The sequence below is a fragment of the Pelophylax lessonae genome (genome assembly GCF_965119305.1).
Source record: "Pelophylax lessonae genome assembly, chromosome: 1".
In the NCBI taxonomy this organism is placed as follows: Eukaryota; Metazoa; Chordata; class Amphibia; order Anura; family Ranidae; genus Pelophylax; species Pelophylax lessonae.
In genome coordinates this window covers 317,708,088-317,727,945 of record NC_138768.1, presented here as the reverse complement: position 1 = coordinate 317,727,945, position 19,858 = coordinate 317,708,088, and the positions used below count along the sequence as shown (strand labels likewise).

Genomic DNA, 19,858 nt, shown 5'->3' with positions numbered 1-19,858 from the left:
GGAGATATCGTGGATCGTACAGCTACTCCGCTACAATTGGTGGCAAGCGACGGGATCTTTATCCACACAGCAAAGCAGCGTTCGGCAGTATTCATGCGAACAAGGAGAAAAGAAATCATTCAGATGAAACTGGAGTTCGGCAGTAAGTAAAACGACACGAAAGGCTGGTGAATGGGAACGGATTATACACGGCTAAAGCGGCAGACATTGAAAGCATTGCTGGAGGCAAGATAGCCAGCAACAAAAACAAGGCGACACTGATCGAAGAACTCATGGAAGAAGACAGAGCAGACATAAATAAAAGGTCAGAAACAGACCAAGAATTTGAACTGGAATTTCTCAGCAGGATAGCGTTGTATCCAAGTACCACATCAATGGAAACCCATGAACGGGTCGCAGCGGACGTACATGAATACATCATGGCCATAAGGGGGCCCCAGCCACAACCTCTCCAAGTACACCCAACTCCACTCAGCATGCCGCAAGGTAAACCCAAAATACCGTACCAGGCATTTAAAAGTTTCACGGACACGGAGGGAGAAATAGATGGGTATTTGCAAGACTTCGAGAGGCTGTGCCAGTTACATAACATTGACCCAGAGGATCAGGTACAGATATTGGCTGGGAAATTGTCTGGCCGGGCGGCCGATGCGTATCGGGCAGTCCCTAATGCCGACATCCGGGACTACCAGAAAGTTAAGCAGGCGATTTTGACCAGGTATGCCATCACCTCCGAGGCATACCGACTCCAATTCCGGGATCTTAAAAAGCAGGACCAAGATTCCCACACTGAGTTTGCCCATCGTTTGCACAGGGCGGCCACCGGATGGTTAGATGCAGCACAAGCCACTTCACGAGAGGATGTTTTGCAATTATTATTGTTGGAGCAGTTTTTCCGGAGACTACCTCAAGAAATGCAGCTCTGGATAAGGGACCGTAAACCTTGCACCCTTCTAGAGGCTGCCAAATTAGCAGATGAGCACCAAGACACTAGACGGGAACAACGACCACCGCCTAGGGTAGTTGCCCAGCAACCCTATCACCGACCAGCAGTCACCGAACCAGCACACCCGCGTTCAGGAGGAGGTAACAGTCAGTACCCCAGGTACCAACCACGAGCCCATACCCGGTGCCATCTCTGCAACGAAATGGGGCACATACAGAAAGACTGTCCCCGGAATCGGCCTCGTCAGCCCTGGCCAAATCAGGGCTACACACCAGCACCTCGAGCCGCGGTACACTGTTACCAAGCAGCCCCTGCATTACAACCCTCCACAGCAATCCAAATGGAGGAACCCCTGGGCATCCTACACGAGGTTAACCCCATCCAAGCGGCATCGGACAATCGACAAAACCACCGACAAGCGGTTCACCTGGAGGGGAGACAACTAGAAGGGTTACGTGACTCTGGGGCTACCATCACGTTAGTCCGGAATCACCTTCTTGCATCCAGACAACTCACTGGGGATTCTGTAGCTGTGCGAGTAGCTGGGGGAGCCATTTTCAAAGTTCCCACTGCGAAAGTACACCTGAATTGGGGAGCTGGGTCAGGGAATGTGGAGGTGGGCATGATGCAGGATTTACCCGCAGACGTTATTTTGGGCAATGACCTGGGGGAGCAGACTTCAGCTTTTGTGCCCCAATCTACCATCCATGAAGCTTAAGCGGTTGTTACCCGGCAGCAGGCTCGCACCACAGGACCACTACTACCCCAGACGGGGCGAAACTCCTCCAAACACCCAGATACCTGTCCCGCAGTGGGGTACAGTGTCACAAGTGCAAGCAGTTTGGGCACTATCGACGAGACTGTACCCAGAGCAGGAACCAAGCTGCATGGATCTGACCAGGGTCACCCCCTTCAGCACGGACAACGGTCCCCTACTATCCCACAGAGGTTTCCCCAGTCGTACCCAGGTTCAAACACACTGAGGAGCAATGGGGTACCCTTCATGAAGCTAACCCGGAGAACCAACAGCATCATCTACAATCGGTCCAGTTAAATGGAATGCCTGCTCAAGGTCTCCGAGACACGGGAGCCACTCTCACCTTGGTCAAGCGACACCTGGTTCCAGATGCCGCCCGAACCGGAGGCTCAGCAGTGGTACGGATGGCAAGGGGAGCAGTACACCGACTACCCACTGCGAGGGTCCACTTGAATTGGGGTGCTGGGTCAGGTCTGATTGATGTGGGGCTGATATGGGAGCTCCCCACCGACATCTTACTGGGGAACAATCTAGGCCAGTTGCCCTCAGCGATCCTGCCAGTCCAGAGTCCCGGCCCATATCCCGGAGACCTAATGGCCTTCTGAGGTCCAGACGCTTCAATGTTTGGATTAAGAACAGTACTGAGCCCGGTTGTTGCACTGGAGTTTGGTGTTACAACCTTATGACTTTACTAGTCACTACCGCCCCGGAAAACAGAATGGCCATGCTGACGGGTTATCGCAACAAACTGAACTGGAAAAATGATCTGTGAGTACTCCCCGGACATCCCCAAGCCGATCCGTTGGGATCAGACTGTGTATGCCGGCTTGGTTCTGGGGGAGCATTGTGGCAAACATCGCCACTTACAGAGTATTCTGTCAGGAATGATTGTCCAACTGTATTATGTGTGTATTGTATGTGCAAACGTAACCCGTGCAGCACCTGTAGGATTTTGTATTGTGTTAGCTGCTGGCTCATGAATGTGTATTGGAAACCCCTGCTGTCCCTCTGTGGAGACCCCGTGTGGCAAACACAGCCACTGGATATTGTCCTATTGTTTGTCTGGCAGAGTAAGGTATTATGGGATGTTCAGTTTTGTGTGTGGAATGTCTCGAAGAGGGAGGGGTTTTGGCTGAGTGTAATCCCTGTGTTTTTCAATAAACAAGGCAGTCTAGTGTTGACCTTCAAGCCATGTGTCTGCTGGTTATTATAGGGTTGTTAATATTATACGCTACCAGGATTATTGTATGCTCTGCCTGACTACCAGTGGAGATATCGTGGATCGTACGGCTACTCCGATTATATATATATATATATATATATATATATATATATATATATATATATATATATATATATATATATATATATATATTAGGCTGGTGGCTTAAATATTTGAGATTTTGGCACTTCTGGGAAATGCAAGAACCAGTTACAAATATTGTATAATATATATTATATATAATGGACTTTGGGTCACATTTACGTTCGATTTTTTGCCAAGCTAATACATTATCTAATGTTATTATACTGGTGTATGTGCATATGCATACACAAATGCACATACATGTTTATACAAGTAGTACATGTGCTGGAACACAGTTCACAAAAGAGAGGGCCATGGGTGTTCACAAAGAAAACTGCTTATATCGTTTGAACTTTTAATTCGACAACTTGGACCTCCAATAAAGCAGCTCTGTTTTGCTGTCTTTTGTTAACCCATAGTGCTCTGGGAATCCTTTGTCCGGTTTAATCTTTTCACTGCCTACATTTTTTAGTTTTTCACTTGTCTTAAAATGCACATTATAGGCCTAAAATTACATTTAAACCCCCAAAATATTACATTTTCTGAAAGCAGCAAACCTGTAGAAAAGATGCTACAGTTGAAATTTTCACACGCATTAAGAATTCACAGATCCAGTGAAGGGCATATTTAAAATAAAGGGTGGAACACATTCCTGGGACCACAAAGCTTGAATGATGGTCTGTCACAGCCATCTAGAAATTAAGGAACAAAAACTTGGAGCCCCCTTCTGGGCCTGCCGGGAAGACGAAAAAGGAATCAACCTTAGTGATAGTAGGGATGCACTGACACAACACCAAGCATTTGCGCTCCAAAGACATGCTGGTAGGTTAATTGGATTCTGTATAAAAAAAATTGACCCTACTATGTATGTATGTATGAATGTGAGTTAAGGACCTTAGATTGTAAGCTCCTTGAGGGCAGGGACTGATGTGAATGTGCAATGTATATGTAAAGCGCTGCGTAAATTGACAGCGCTATACAAGTACCATAAATAAATAATAAAATTTGCACGAGTATTGGTACTCACACAAATGCTCCTGATACCAAAACCAGATACTTTGCAGTTCGATTAGCTTCATTACAAAAGGAATGGGCGTAAATCGCACTGTAAAGAATCACATGTGATTAGAACAGGAACGTGGTGCAATTCCTGTCCGAATCGCATGCGATTTCCCCTACCGCTTGTGTGTGGGTGTGTAGAAAGGGAAAAAACGCCATCTAGTGGGCAGTTTATTAAAAATTTTAGAACTCACAGTACATATCTGGCCAGAGACAAAATCTGCCATGGTGTCACGGTTCTGCCGATGATGGCAAATCACGGCGGCTGGAGGTGCTCACAGGGCTGGAGAAGATGTCCAGCAGTCCGTACCCAAGCTGACATCATTTCCGCCCTACACCCATAGGGTCCCGGAATGTCTCCTCAGTGGCAGTGATTTGCCATCATTGGCGGGACCAGGATACCTATACAGATTTTGCATTTTACAAGATATATACTGGGTGTTCGAACATTTTTAATATACTACCCACTTGATGGCACTTTTACCTTTCTATACAAACACACGCACAAAGGAGCATGGGGGGGAAATCGCATGCGGTTCGGACAGGAATCACACCGCATTCCTGTTCAAATTGCATGCGTTTCATTGCAGTGCGATCCGCACCAAATTTGTTTTGTATTGACACAAATCGCACCGCAAAGTCATGGTACTCGGCATCAGCAAGTACTTGATCAAAAGTATCGGTATTCGTAATCTGATTTTTTTTAAAAAAACAGTATTGGTGCAATCTTAAGTCACAAAGCATGCATCACATTCAGACATTTTACTTTTGATAAACCGAAGCTGGACAAAAGCAGGACAAAGCAATGTCTCAACACCCCTTTGCCCCTATGTAAAATCAAAAAGGGTTCTTTGCAAGAAATAACCACTTGCCTTATAGGGATGATGGCTAAAAGCTAGATTACCTTATAGGTGAGAGTAGGGAGAGAAATTTCACTAATGGAGGTGAAACAGTGGTTTCTGCTGCACAATGAACACAGGATTCATATTCCACAGTCACTGAAGAACAGATAGAGGGAGTTACATGGGAAACCCTGTACAAAGGTCTTAATCAAAAATTGATAGAGATAATGGTCTATGGTACCGAATGGAAAGAGCAGACACCAGACCTTTGATAGTTCTAAAAGCCAAACCCAAGTTCAGTAAGGAGAGCATTACCCCCAAAATAAAGCTTGTGGGGTGGAAGCCCCTACAAATACAAATGAAGAATGCCTTCCACATACAAATGATAGACCTTTCAGTAGTAGACTTCCTAACTTTAAGCAACGCAGGAATCACAGACTGACATTTTCCTGTCCTTTAGAACCTAAGGTTCAACAGTCATGCTGCTAACTAGCTACCAAGAAGCAGGATGGCAAATTGGCCATTGGCACAGAAGATCCTAAAGATCTTGCAGTGCCCACTGAGCGCCTGCCAGAAGTCTTACTAGGTTAGGGTACAACTTTTGCAGAGGACAGTCTAGAACAATAAGGATCACTGGAGTGGCCCCTTCTAAATCCTGCAGAGCAGGCGAGGAACATGTTTCAGGGAAGGAAATCTACAGATCAGGGTGTACTAAATCCCACAGAACCACAAGAGCATCCACTGATTCCACCAAGAGATGCTTATACCTGCACACAAACTTGTTCAGTTTGTTGAGGAGGGCTAGGATGGCCACATCTGGCAGGGCCACAAACTGGTAGTGTAGTGTAAAGGCACTGGGGGAAAGCATAGAAACTGCTGATGTATTGAAAAGATGAGCACTTTCAAGTAATCATCTTTGGTATCCATAGAATCTAGGAAGTCTACCTGACTAAAAGAAGCTATGACAGATCTGTTGGATTCCAACCAGAATTTATGGTCTCAATGGTAAGCTTTAAGAGACATAAGACCCAAGATGAGGAAAATGCCCCCTTTCGATTTAGGAACAGTGAACAGGTTAGAATAAAACCTCAAACTATAATGCCACAGGAACTGGGCAAGAACATCTTAATCCAGAAGGCCTAAGAGGGCCCAATGAAGATTTGCTAGTCTGAGGATACAAAACTAGTAAAACTCATGTTTGTAGCCCTGAGACACAACCACTTGCACCCAGGAATCTGTAATGCAAGCTGTCCAAAGCTCTTCAAAAAGTTAACAAAAGTTAAGAGGATTTGGAATACTTGGAATGCCAGACCTTGAAGATGGACTGGGAGCCAAGTTGGGGAGAACTCCATGCTGAGTTGAGGGAACAGTGAAAAAAGAAAAAAAAAAAAAAAAAGGTATGTTCGATAACAGTCAAAGAGGGTTAGGACTTCGCAGTTTGCTCCTTATGCTTCTTCATCTAGGGAAGATGTATGCTTTTACCACCAGTAACATCCTTGATAAGGTTATCAAAAGCTGGTTCGAAGAGACCTCCCACGAAAGCCAAGCCTACTAAACACTTCTTGTGCAAAGGTTTCGCAGTCCAGCATTTAGGCCAAAGTGACCCACACATATGCAATGACATGGGAGACATACAAGAGATGGGACCAGAGGCTTCCAACAAACCATCACAACTAACATTTAGGTAAGCTGCTATCCATTCCATGCTTTCAACAAGCAAGGGATGAACCACAACAATGGCTAGATCTCTTTTAAGGGTTTTAGTCAAGTCAGACATGGTTCTGCAAAGTAAAGCCACAGCCAGGATCGGGTGTTGAACAGGACCCACCAGCAAAACCAGTGCTTTGTAAAGGCCTTCCAAACATTTATCAGTTTTGTCATTAAAGACAGATGCATCATCCACTTGTATAGCAAGCCCCTTTTAAGGCAAGACATAGAACATTGGGAATGGACCATTTGTAACCACATGGCACAATCTCCCAAGACGGATACATTAAAATTCCTTGGGGGTGCTTCCTCTCTCCATTGGAAAAAGAGAAAAGGATGTGCAAAGGGAAAGTCTTTGTGGCCTTAACATTTTTTAGGAGTGGGTTGCACTCTATCAATAAGAGTTGAAAGAGTCTACTTTAATTTAGGAGTACAGAGGACTGAGGAGTCAGTTCATTAGTCAAGGACTTGAGCAACTCAGAATTCACAAAGGCCATGAACAAATCAAAATTAGAATATGCAGGAGAGGGCACGAGAGTGAGCTTGTGGGCTCTGCGATCCGAGTCAGCAGATGACTGGGTAATTTGGGCCATAAAGCAATGAAAGATCATTGGTAAAGTCCTCAGTCGAAAACAGCAGAGGATTCATCCACAACTGATTGAGAGAACAGCACAGTTCTTATCTCCGGATATCTACATCATTCGTAGGCATGTTGAAAGCAGCCTCCAGAGCCGTTTATAGAGAGTGAGATGGGGGAACCTGGTACAGTGGAAACACCTTTTCCCCATCCCCTCTACGTCTAGAATCAAGACATGTAGCAGCTATGGTGCTATAAAGGCCACTCATAAGCTAAAGCAAGGAGACAAGTCCTTAAGTACTCACACTACCCAGATAGCATGTAGTAAAATGAGGGTTGGATGGCCTAAAATGATTAAATTTGCTATATAGGCATGCAAGAATGGTTTCAAGATCGATGTTCTTTGTAGCTGGAGCAGCAGCAGAGAGATATTCCTCACTGAATGGCAGGCAAGGGAGCAGAGGGCATGCATGCGATACGCTGCTCAGCAGATGACATTAGTGCTCAGTACTAAAGCATTGACCCCTTCCATGGCAAACTCCCCCCCCCCCCCCCCCAAAGTGGAAACTGGGAATAAAGGTTCCCAGCGACTGAAGAAAATTAGGTTGCACCCAGTGGCGGCCGGTCTATAGGGGGCGCAGGGGCGCCACCCCCCCAATCTGTGTAAAAAAAAAATACAATTTTCAGCCCACTAGGGGTGCCGGACCTACTATGGTCTATGGGGGGGGGGGGTTTGCACCCCACGTGCGCCAGGCAGAGGCGCCGATTGGCGGCCTTCTGGGGGTCATCAGAGCAATGCGCCCGACACTCCCCACTTTAGTGCTGCCCTGGCTGTGATTGGTCCAGACTCCAGCCTGGACCAATCATACAGGAGGACATCCCGGGTGACGCGACGCGTGGGGGAGGTGCGTGCGTCAGTCACTCACCGTCCCGGAGTCACGTCATCACCTTCCCGCCCGCCGTCAGACCATAGAGGGCGGCGCGCGATCGAGAAGAAGACAGAAGAGGTGGTCTTGTCTGAGTCAGTAGTCCCGACTCCTGTCAGCAGCAGCACGCCAGGCACGGTGACGGCACCAGTGTGAGGTAAGTGAAGTGATGCCACGGGGGGGGGGGCCTCACAAATTGAAAGGGGCACGCACACACGCAGGTCTCTGCATTGAAAGGGGCATGTATGCTGGTCACTACATTGAAAGGGGGCATGTACGCTAGTCACTACATTGAAAGGGGGCATGTACGCTAGTCACTACATTGAAAGGGGGCATGTACGCTAGTCACTGCATTGAAAGGGGGCATGTACGCTGGTCACTGCATTGAAAGGGGGCATGTACGCTGGTCACTGCATTGAAAGGGGGCATGTACGCTGGTCACTGCATTGAAAGGGGGCATGTACGCTGGTCACTGCATTGAAAGGGGGCATGTACGCTGGTCACTGCATTGAAAGGGGGCATGTACGCTGGTCACTGCATTGAAAGGGGGCATGTACGCTAGTCACTGTGCATTGAAAGGGGGCACGCTGGTCACTGTGCATTGAAAAGGGGGCACGCTGGTCACTGTGCATTGAAAAGGGGGCACGCTGGTCACTGTGCATTGAAAAGGGGGCACGCTGGTCACTGTGCATTGAAAAGGGGGCACGCTGGTCACTGTGCATTGAAAAGGGGGCACGCTGGTCACTGTGCATTGAAAAGGGGGCACGCTGGTCACTGTGCATTGAAAAGGGGGCACGCTGGTCACTGTGCATTGAAAAGGGGGCACGCTGGTCACTGTGCATTGAAAAGGGGGCACGCTGGTCACTGTGCATTGAAAAGGGGGCACGCTGGTCACTGTGCATTGAAAAAGGGGACACGCTGGTCACTGTGCATTGAAAAGGGGACACGCTGGTCACTGTGCATTGAAAAGGGGACACGCTGGTCACTGTGCATTGAAAAGGGGACACGCTGGTCACTGTGCATTGAAAAGGGGACACGCTGGTCACTGTGCATTGAAAAGGGGACACGCTGGTCACTGTGCATTGAAAAGGGGACACGCTGGTCACTGTGCATTGAAAAGGGGACACGCTGGTCACTGTGCATTGAAAAGGGGACACGCTGGTCACTGTGCATTGAAAAGGGGACACGCTGGTCACTGTGCATTGAAAAGGGGACACGCTGGTCACTGTGCATTGAAAGGGGACACGCTGGTCACTGTGCATTGAAAGGGGACACGCTGGTCACTGTGCATTGAAAGGGGGCACGCTGGTCTCTCTGCATTGAAAGGGGGCACGCTGGTCTCTCTGCATTGAAAGGGGGCACGCTGGTCTCTCTGCATTGAAAGGGGGCACGCTGGTCACTGTGCATTGAAAAGGGGACACGCTGGTCACTGTGCATTGAAAAGGGGACACGCTGGTCACTGTGCATTGAAAAGGGGACACGCTGGTCACTGTGCATTGAAAAGGGGACACGCTGGTCACTGTGCATTGAAAAGGGGACACGCTGGTCACTGTGCATTGAAAAGGGGACACGCTGGTCACTGTGCATTGAAAAGGGGACACGCTGGTCACTGTGCATTGAAAGGGGGCACGCTGGTCACTGTGCATTGAAAGGGGGCACGCTGGTCTCTCTGCATTGAAAGGGGGCACGCTGGTCTCTCTGCATTGAAAGGGGGCACGCTGGTCTCTCTGCATTGAAAGGGGGCACGCTGGTCTCTCTGCATTGAAAGGGGGCACGCTGGTCACTGTGCATTGAAAGGGGGGGGTCACTGTGCATTGAAAGGGGGGGGTCACTGTGCATTGAAAGGGGGGGGTCACTGTGCATTGAAAGGGGGGGGGGGGTCAGTGCATTGAAGGGGGGGGGGGGTCACTGTGCATTGAAAGGGGGCACGCTGGTCTCTCTGCATTGAAAGGGGGCACGCTGGTCTCTCTGCATTGAAAGGGGGCACGCTGGTCTCTCTGCATTGAAAGGGGGCACGCTGGTCTCTCTGCATTGAAAGGGGGCACGCTGGTCTCTCTGCATTGAAAGGGGGCACGCTGGTCTCTCTGCATTGAAAGGGGGCACGCTGGTCTCTCTGCATTGAAAGGGGGCACGCTGGTCACTGTGCATTGAAAAGGGGACACGCTGGTCACTGTGCATTGAAAAGGGGACACGCTGGTCACTGTGCATTGAAAAGGGGACACGCTGGTCACTGTGCATTGAAAAGGGGACACGCTGGTCACTGTGCATTGAAAAGGGGACACGCTGGTCACTGTGCATTGAAAAGGGGACACGCTGGTCACTGTGCATTGAAAAGGGGACACGCTGGTCACTGTGCATTGAAAAGGGGACACGCTGGTCACTGTGCATTGAAAAGGGGACACGCTGGTCACTGTGCATTGAAAGGGGACACGCTGGTCACTGTGCATTGAAAGGGGACACGCTGGTCACTGTGCATTGAAAGGGGGCACGCTGGTCTCTCTGCATTGAAAGGGGGCACGCTGGTCTCTCTGCATTGAAAGGGGGCACGCTGGTCTCTCTGCATTGAAAGGGGGCACGCTGGTCTCTCTGCATTGAAAGGGGGCACGCTGGTCACTGTGCATTGAAAGGGGGGGGGTCACTGTGCATTGAAAGGGGGGGGGGGGTCAGTGCATTGAAGGGGGGGGGGGTCACTGTGCATTGAAAGGGGGCACGCTGGTCTCTCTGCATTGAAAGGGGGCACGCTGGTCTCTCTGCATTGAAAGGGGGCACGCTGGTCTCTCTGCATTGAAAGGGGGCACGCTGGTCTCTCTGCATTGAAAGGGGGCACGCTGGTCTCTCTGCATTGAAAGGGGGCACGCTGGTCTCTCTGCATTGAAAGGGGGCACGCTGGTCTCTCTGCATTGAAAGGGGGCACGCTGGTCTCTCTGCATTGAAAGGGGGCACGCTGGTCTCTCTGCATTGAAAGGGGGCACACTACACCCTAATTACTAAAGGCCCCTTTCACATTTTTGCGACCTCAAAGTCAAAGGTGCAATCAAAATAATAGGTTAGTCTTTACAGCAAAATGAGCAAAAGAAAAGACGTTCATCCTCCAAGAACTCTAGCAAAAGACTGAGGCATGCTTTTAGCAGGAAAGGTTATCTCTGTAGGCCAGCCTACATTTTTTTCCGTTTGCAGTGTCCATTTCTCAATTAAGTGGCAGTAGAGCCTGAGGGTTAAAGATTGCCCGTGGTCCCGCTTTCAACTGACCAGAAAGAAACCTATATATTTTCCATCATAAAATTTACCAACGTTAATTTTAGTGCACACATTTATAAAAATGGGGATTTTTGACTTACCGTAAAATCGATTTCTCTGATGTTCATTGACGGACACAGCTCCATATCTTCTTAACCCTTGGGTTATGCTGCCCCCTACAGGAGTAGGACACTAGGCAGAAAAAAAACAAACTTCTGGCTACACCCAATGGGCAGTCTCCAGGAGGTATACTCCCTCTCCCAGACCATAGTCACTCAGTTTTGGTTACAAGCAGTGTCAGGAGAATTATAACTGTCCGTCAATGAACATCAGAGAAACGGATTTTACCATAAGTCAAAAATCCCATTTTCTCTTTCGTTCGATGGACACAGCTCCTGACCATTGGGACGTCCGAAAGCAGTGTCAAACATGAGGGGTGGGAAACAGCAAAAAAATTCCCAAGGCTAAACATTAGCCAACCAGGCAACAGGGGCTCAACCAAAACAACTGGAGCCCACCTGAAAAAACAATATACCCTCAAAGGAGAATCCGTTCCTCTTAAACAGTAGCAAAACTTTGAAGCCAAAGGAAGCATCCGCAGATGCCAACACATCCACTTTATAAAACGTTGTAAAAGTGTACACCGATGACCAGGTGGCCACCTTGCAAACCTGCGTCACTGACGTTTGAGGACGGAAGGCCCAGGAGGCACTAAGCGCCCTAGTAGAGTGCACCTTAACAGGGAAAGGAGGAACTGGACCCCTGATGGAACAGACCTGAACCACCCAAAAATTAAGATCCCAAGGTGGCAACGGAGCCTGCACTGGAGGAACCAAATGACAGACCCCTGAAGAAAAGTACATACCATGGAGTGTGTGGCCAGAGGTCCTTGGAAAAAGACCGCCAAAGCTGATACCTGGCCCTTGATGGTACTCAAGGCCAAATTCTGTTCAACCCCCTGATGAAGAGCGGTTAAGATCCGAGCCACCGAGAAGGAGTGAGGATGAACCCCAAGAGACTCACACCACGCAATTTACGTCTTCCACGTATGATGGCAGATCTTCCTAGAAGTAGATTTCCTAGCTTTCAACAGGGTAGGAATCACTGACTGCGATAAACCCCTATCCTTCAGCATCTGGCGTTCAACTGCCAAGCCGCCCTCCCTGAAAGGAAGCTGCCAAGGAATGTCGGCGACCAGCTGCACTAGATTGGCGTAGCAGGCCCGGCGAGGCCAGTCCGGAGCCACTAAGATGCATCGAATCCCTACTGCCTCGATCCTGCGTAGGAGTCTGGGCAGAAGCTTGAGAGAAGGGAAGGCGTAGATCAGACAATCCTGACCCCACGAGACCAACAGCGCATCTGTGGTGTCTGCCGGAGGATCCCTTGACCGAGCCACAATCCTCTGCACATTTCTGTTGAGTCGAGAAGCCAACAGATCCACCTTGGGGGTGCCCCACCAGAGACAAAGCTGATGAAACACCTCTGGATGAAGGGACCACTCCCCTTGGTCCAATGCCTGCCGATTGAGGTATTTAGCCTGCCAATACTCCACCCCAGGAATGTGCACGGCGGAGAGGGCTGGAACGATTTGTTCTTCCCACCTTAGAATGCCGACTACCTCCAGAGCCTCCAGGGCACTTCTTGTGCCCCCTTTGTGATTGACATAAGCCACGGCCGTGGCATTGTCTGATTGAATGCGCACTGGGCATCCCTGAAGAGGATCCATCCATTTATCCAGACACCAGTCTGATCGCTCAGAGTTCCAGGACATTGATGGGTAGTCTGGACTCTTCCAGCATCCAGATCCCCTGAAGAGAAGTCTTGCCGAGGATGCCTCCCCAGCCGGAACGGGCTGGCATCCGTGATTACCACTGTCAATTACAAGGGGAAGAAGGATTTTCCCAGCTTAAGCGCCGAAGAGCGAAGTCACCATATCAGGGACTCCTTTGTTCCCCACCTCAGCCGAATTGGATTGTCCAGAGACTGCAGTTTTATCCCATTTGGTCCCATTGCAGGGACCTCGTATAAAACTGTGCAAACAGAACCGCCTCAAAAAAGGTAGAAACCATCAGGTCCAGCACCCACATGCAAGTCCAGAGGGATGACCATTTGTTGGACTGCAGGAGGCAAATTGCAGCCTGCAAGTTCTGGAGTTTGTCCAGAGGAAGGAGCACTCTGACTATGGCCAAGTCCAGAGTGAGGCCCAAATAGTCCAGCTTTATGGACAGAACCAGGGCAGACTTCTGAAAATTCAGAACCCAGCAGAACTCTTACAGAGTTCGTATTGTGATCTCCATCAGACCAGAGGGAGACTTGGCTCGCAGAAGGAGATCATCCAAGTAGCCCAGTACCGCTATCCCCTGTTGACGTAGCAAGGCTAGCACCGGAGCCAAAACTTTTGTGAAGACCCGAGGAGCGGAGGCGAGACCAAAGGGCAACGCCACAAACTGATAATGCTCCTCTCCAACAGCAAAGTGGAGAATAATTGCTGGTGACTGGCACATATTGGAATGTGAAGATAGGCATCCTTGATATCTATAGACACGAGGAAATCCCCCTGACGCAGGGATGCCACCACCATTCGAATGGAATCCATTCTAAACTTCTGTACCCGCACAAAGCAGTTTAGCCCCTTGAGGTTAAGGATTGGACGCACTTTGCCTTCCTTCCTGGGGACTGTAAAATGTTTAGAGTAAAAACCCTAAAAACTTTCCAAAATCGGAATCAGGGCAATCACCCCTTGAAGGAACAGGTCTTGTGGCAAGAGCAAAACTTGATCATGTAACCTGACCGATGACTTTATGGACCCACATGTCTTGTACTAGGGAAGTCCACGGGTCTGGAAACCAGCGAAGACGTCGCATCCACGCCCCCCCCCCCCCGATACGGGTGAGGGCGCGACTTCATGCAGAAGGAGCCTTGTCCGCGGGTCTGCAGAAGACCGCTCTCGGCTTGCTAGCCCAGGTTCATTTGGATCCCCCAGATGAGGCCCTGAAAGGCTTTGAGCCCTTGTAAGTCTACCCTGAGGGACGAAAAAAAACTTCTGAATCCAGAAGGAAGGTCCACATCTACGACAAGGTTCCTTGCCCTTAGTAGCCTGCGGAAGAAAAGTACTCGCAGGACCTGCCCCCATCCAGGGGGGCTATATCGCAGCCGACCTAGTGTGGAGCTGAGGCCTGCGCGCTGGCCAGACTGGGGTGACCACTGGATCTAGATTATCCAGCTCATCGCCCAGTCCGGCAGTTGATCATAGATCTCACAGAAAAATCCAGGAGGAAAACATTTTCTATCTAAAAATATTCGCCAGGACCAGAGATCCCAGGGAACTAGTTCCTTTCTCCTGACTAGGCAGAAAAAAAAAAACTGAGTGACTATAGCAGGGAAAGGGAATATACCCCCTGGGACAGCCCATGGGTGTAGCCAGAAGTTTATTCAGCCTAGTGTTCTACTCCTGTAGGGGGCAGCATAATCCAATGGTCAAGAATGACAGAAGCTGTGTCCGTCAATGAAAGAAAGAAATCCACAATTTTTTTTTGTCAAATTTAAAAGACAAATTTTTTTTAGAACAGATATCAAATATCACAAATATTTTAAAAAACTGTGGGCATCTATGACATAGTGAAACTATGGTACTCAAAACTGTACATAGGTGATGTTTTCAACACAAACTATTAAACCCCCATTACTGACGTATTGTGCCTATTCCTGACCACACTGTGTGTCTTTGTGGAGGCAGTTATGTTAGAGGCAGGGCTTTGCTTCCTGATATTGGAGCCTCCAGCATGAACCACAGAGCAGTTCTTGCAGTCAGAGGAAGCGGTGCCTTAGATCTCACACTACAAATATACTGTACATCTATAAGGAGGTAGGAAACAGGATTAACTAGGCACTCAACCAAACCAAGAAGGATACTGCTCTTTCTCAAATAGAATTGCAGGAAAAAATAAAAAATAAAAAAAAAAAGGTGCATTTTCATGGTATTACTTATGCACACGTAACAAATCTAAATTTTCCCTATAGCATCGCAAACCGTCACTTTTTGAGTTTAGTTCCACTTCCAAAAAAAAAAAAAAAAAAAAATGTAATGTTCATCAATTTAAAGGTAACAAATAAGGACTCTGGAATTATTCCTCTAACTAGGATACTGTGCGGCAGTAATAAATGTGTGTTGTTACACAACATTTTCATGCGTCTTGGCGACATACCCCTGAGGTCCATTTTATCCCTTAATAGTTAGAAAAACAATTTATTCCTGGCCAGAATATAAAAATAATGTACACACAATACCTTTAACCACTTCAATACAGGGCACTCTCACCCCCTTCCTGCCCAGGCCAATTTTCAGCTTTCAGCGCTGTCACATTTTATTAATGACAATTGCAAGATCATGCAATGCTGTAACCAAATTAAATTTCTATAATTATTTTCACACAAATAGAGATTTCTTTTGGTGGTATTTAATCACGGCTGGGTTTTTTATTTTTTACTAAAAAAAAACACAGAAAATTTTGAAAAAAAAAAAGGCTTAGTTTGTCAGTAAATTTTGTAAATAAGTAATTTTTTCCTTCGCTGATGTGCACTGATGAGGCAGCAGTGATGGACACTGATGAGGAGGCACTACATGTCATCACTAATGGGCACTGATGGGCATTGTTGGTGTCACTGATGCTGGTGTTTTTGCTTTACTGTAATCAGGGCACTGATCATCAGTGCCCTGATTACTTGTCCTGGGTTCCCCTTTGAGGAGCTGCCGATCGGCTCTCCTTGCCACACAGACAATGTGAGGCAAGAAGCGCCGATAAACGGCACTTCCTCATTTACATGTGACCGGCTGTGATTGGACATAGCCGATCACATGGGTAAAGAGCCACGTCATTGGCTCTTTACCAAGATCGGGGTCGTGCCGTGTCCTAGAAACACAGCGTGGTCACGATCGTTGTGCTGCGTGCCCCGCGAGCGCTCAAGAACGGCCGTTTTGGGGTGCCGTCATAGGCCCTGTTTGACCGTCATTTGAAGGTGGGCAGGCGGAAAGTAGACTATGTTTTACACAACATTTTTATGCGCTTTGGCGATTTACCCTAGAGATCCATTTTATCCCTTATTAAATAATAGGAGAAACCACATTAATTTATTCCTGGCCAGAACATAAAAATAATGTATACACAATACCAGTAAACAGTCCCTACATGTTTAAAGTCTTCTATTTTCCCCATTCAAACTAAAGCTTGATAGTTTAAGACAGACACTTGACATTGCAGAAGTTGTCTTTGCAATATTGTTTTTGGTAGCAAAAAATACTTGTACGCGAAAACCAGAACCCATTTATACTCCCTGCATTCTCAACTCACTTTCTTCACCATCCACCACGGATATTTCTTCATCCATCATGAGGGGGTCCATCTAGAACAGTATTGCATTATACAGTAAATGCCCAGGAAAAAATTTGTTGTGCCTTTAATATTATTCTGTGATAAATAAGCATTCAGTCTCACCTCCTCCTCTGCATCTTTCTGTACATGGAGTGGCTTATACTCCGGATCTTCAACATCTCTATCAAAATCTCCACTGTGAAATGAAATGAATTTAAAAAAGTATGTTAAAAAAGTGCTTAAACTCCAAGTAACACAATCCTCAACTATGTAGCTTTAATGTGACCCAATATAGATATAGCAAGCTTGAGCACTCACTGCATAAGAAGTGTGTTAAACCCATGTTCCCTCTAACACAGAGCCTAACTGGCTCTTGCTGTTGTGTCCTTATTAGCATTAATAGCAACACATCACAGACAATAGAATATCCAAGTTTCTTTACAAACATATTAGTTGTCCAAAAGGCACTCACCCCTCTGGCAGCTCCACAAAATCCTGTGCATGATGCTCTGCAGCAATTGCCTGCTCATCAGGCCCCCCCACCTTTTCTAGGAAACAAAGACAAGGATCTGCACGCATAGTATTGTACTTCTCATAACCTGCACAGAAAGAGAACTGGATTACTGCATATCTTTACAAAGAAAATTACTACAAAGATAATAATTTTATAATGTTCGGTTATCTACGGTACAACTCCATTCTTTGGAAATATGTTTCCAGCATTACGTAATGTCTGTTCAAATGACATTTACCTATTGCATATCACAAATTATACTTTTTGTTGAAGGTGGTTATGTCACCACCATACATGCAGAAGCTGCCCTTGCACAAAAGGTTTAAAAAAAAAAAAAAAAAAAACGCATGGAATTCGCTTTCATAAAAGGTCTCTAATGGTAGAACATGGCCTTAAAGTAGTTGTGAAGTGATTTTAACATACTGTATAGATTCTCATGTATAAAAACATATCTTTCAATAATCAACAATGCTCCAATATAATAAAAAATGGCACTTAAATGCCTTTTGAGAAGATGGGTGATCATGGACCTGTGGGTGGGCGTGACCACCTCATCATGACTCAGATGAGTGGTGCTGGGGATGCACTGGCTGGCACAGTCAATCAAGAAAATTGAAATGGTGGGGGGCGTGGCTACAAAAATGGGATTTTTGACTTACCGTAAAATCCATTTCTCTGATGTTCATTGACAGATACAGCTCCTGATCTCCAAGATCATTGGGTTATACTGCCCCCTACAGGAGTAGGACAGTAGGCAGAAAAAGAATCTGGCTACACCTATGGACAGTCCCGGGGGGTATACTCCCTCTCTCTGCTATACTTACTCAGTTTTGTTAGAATTACAACTCCACAGAGCTGTGTCCGTCAATGAACATAGGAGAAATGTATTTTAAAGGAAGTCAAAAATCCCATTTTCTCTTTCGTTCATTAACCCGACACAGCTCCAGATCTTCATGACCATTGGGACGTCCCAAAGCAGTGTTAAACATAGGGGGGGGGGGAGGGAGTAAAAAAATTCCCAAGGCTAAAAAGTAGCCAACAAGGATACAGGAGCTCAACCAAAAACGATAACAAAGAGGATCGGGTCCCCTAAACAGCAGCCTGCAAAACCTTGCGGCCAAAAGAGGCATCCGCAGATGTCAACACATCCACTTTATAGAACTTTGTGAAAGTGTGCACCGACGACCAGGTGGCCGCCTTGCAAACCTGCGTCTGAGTAGAGTGTGCCTTAACAGGGAACGGAGGAACCTGACCCCTTATGAAATAGGCCTGAATAACCATCTGTCTGATTCATCTTTCCGAGGCCCATCCGTGAGCACAAATAGTGAGTCTGAATTCCTAAAAGACTCCGTAGCTGCCAGGTACACCCTAATTGCCCAGACCACATCCAAGGCATGCAAGGCAATTTCCTTCGGATTTTTTGGCCTGGGACACAGTGAAGACAAAACAAGGTCTTCATTCAAATGAAAATCAGAGACAACTTTTTGGCGGAACGACAGATAGGGGTGAAGAACCACCTTATCTCTGAATCACCAAAAAAGGTGGACAGGACAACGGCGCAAGGTCAGACACCCTGCACGCAGAGGTGATAGCCACCGAAAAAGCCACCTTCTGTGACAGCGTAGGCAAGGGAATCTCCCGAAGATTCTCAAAGGGAGGCTTCTGGAGGACCGAAAGCACCAAGGCAGCGATGGAGACCGCACGGGAGGAAAGAAATGCCGGACCCCTAAAGAAAATTACGCACCAGGTGGGGTGTGGCCAAGGGTCATTGGAAAAAGCCCGCCATAGCCGACACCTGGCCCTTGATGGTACTCAAGGCCAATTTCTGTTCAACCCCCCGTTAAAGGTCAAGATCCGAGCCACTGAGAAGGAGCGAGGATGAACCTCAAGAGACTCACACCACGCAATGTACGTCCTACATGTACGATGGTAGATCTTCCTAGAAGTAGATTTCCTAGCTTTTAAAAGCGTTGGAATCGCAGACTCAGATAAACTTCTATCCATCAGCAACCTGGAGTTCAACAGCCAAGCTGTCAAAGCCAGCGACTGTAAAGCAAGATGGAAGATTGGTCCTTGGGACAGCAGATTCTCCTGAGAGGAAGCTTCCAAGGAACGTCAGCAACCAGCCACACCAGATCGGCGTACCAAGCCTGGCGGGGCCAGTCCGGAGCCATTAAGATGACTGGAATCTCTTCTGACTCAATCCTGCAGTGAAGTCTTGCCAGAAGCTAGAGAGGAGCGAAGGCGTAAATCAGATAATACTGACCCCACAGGGCCCACCAGCACGTCTGCGGCGTCCACCACAGGGTCCCGTGACCGGGCCACAAACCTCTGCAGCTCTCTTTTCAGCCGAGACGCCGACAGATCCACCTCGGGGATGCCCCACCAGAGACACAAATGATGAAACACCTCTTGATGAAGGCACCACTCCCCTAGGTCCAACGCCTGCCGACTGAGGTAATCCGCCTGACAGTTTTCCACCCCCCAGAATGTGTACGGCGGAGAGGGCTGTAATGAACCGTTCTGCCCACCTTAGAATGCCGACTACCTCCAGAGCCACCAGGACACTTTGTGCCCCCGTGGTTGACATAAGCCGCGGCTGTGGCGTTGTCCGATTA

General features: G+C 47.7%; 1 protein-coding gene across 2 annotated transcripts in view; it reads right to left on the bottom strand.

Moving 5' to 3' along the window:
• Positions 1-19,858, bottom strand: part of CHD8 (chromodomain helicase DNA binding protein 8) — a 203,247-nt gene that overhangs the window by 21,801 nt on the left and 161,588 nt on the right. For both annotated transcript variants that reach the window (XM_082243977.1, XM_082243978.1), the window contains exons 27-29: positions 17,199-17,325; positions 16,850-16,922; positions 16,706-16,757 (exon numbers count right to left, since the gene is read on the bottom strand). In XM_082243977.1, the coding sequence (XP_082100103.1) occupies positions 16,706-16,757; positions 16,850-16,922; positions 17,199-17,325 (252 nt within the window). The remainder of the gene's footprint in view (positions 1-16,705; positions 16,758-16,849; positions 16,923-17,198; positions 17,326-19,858) is intronic.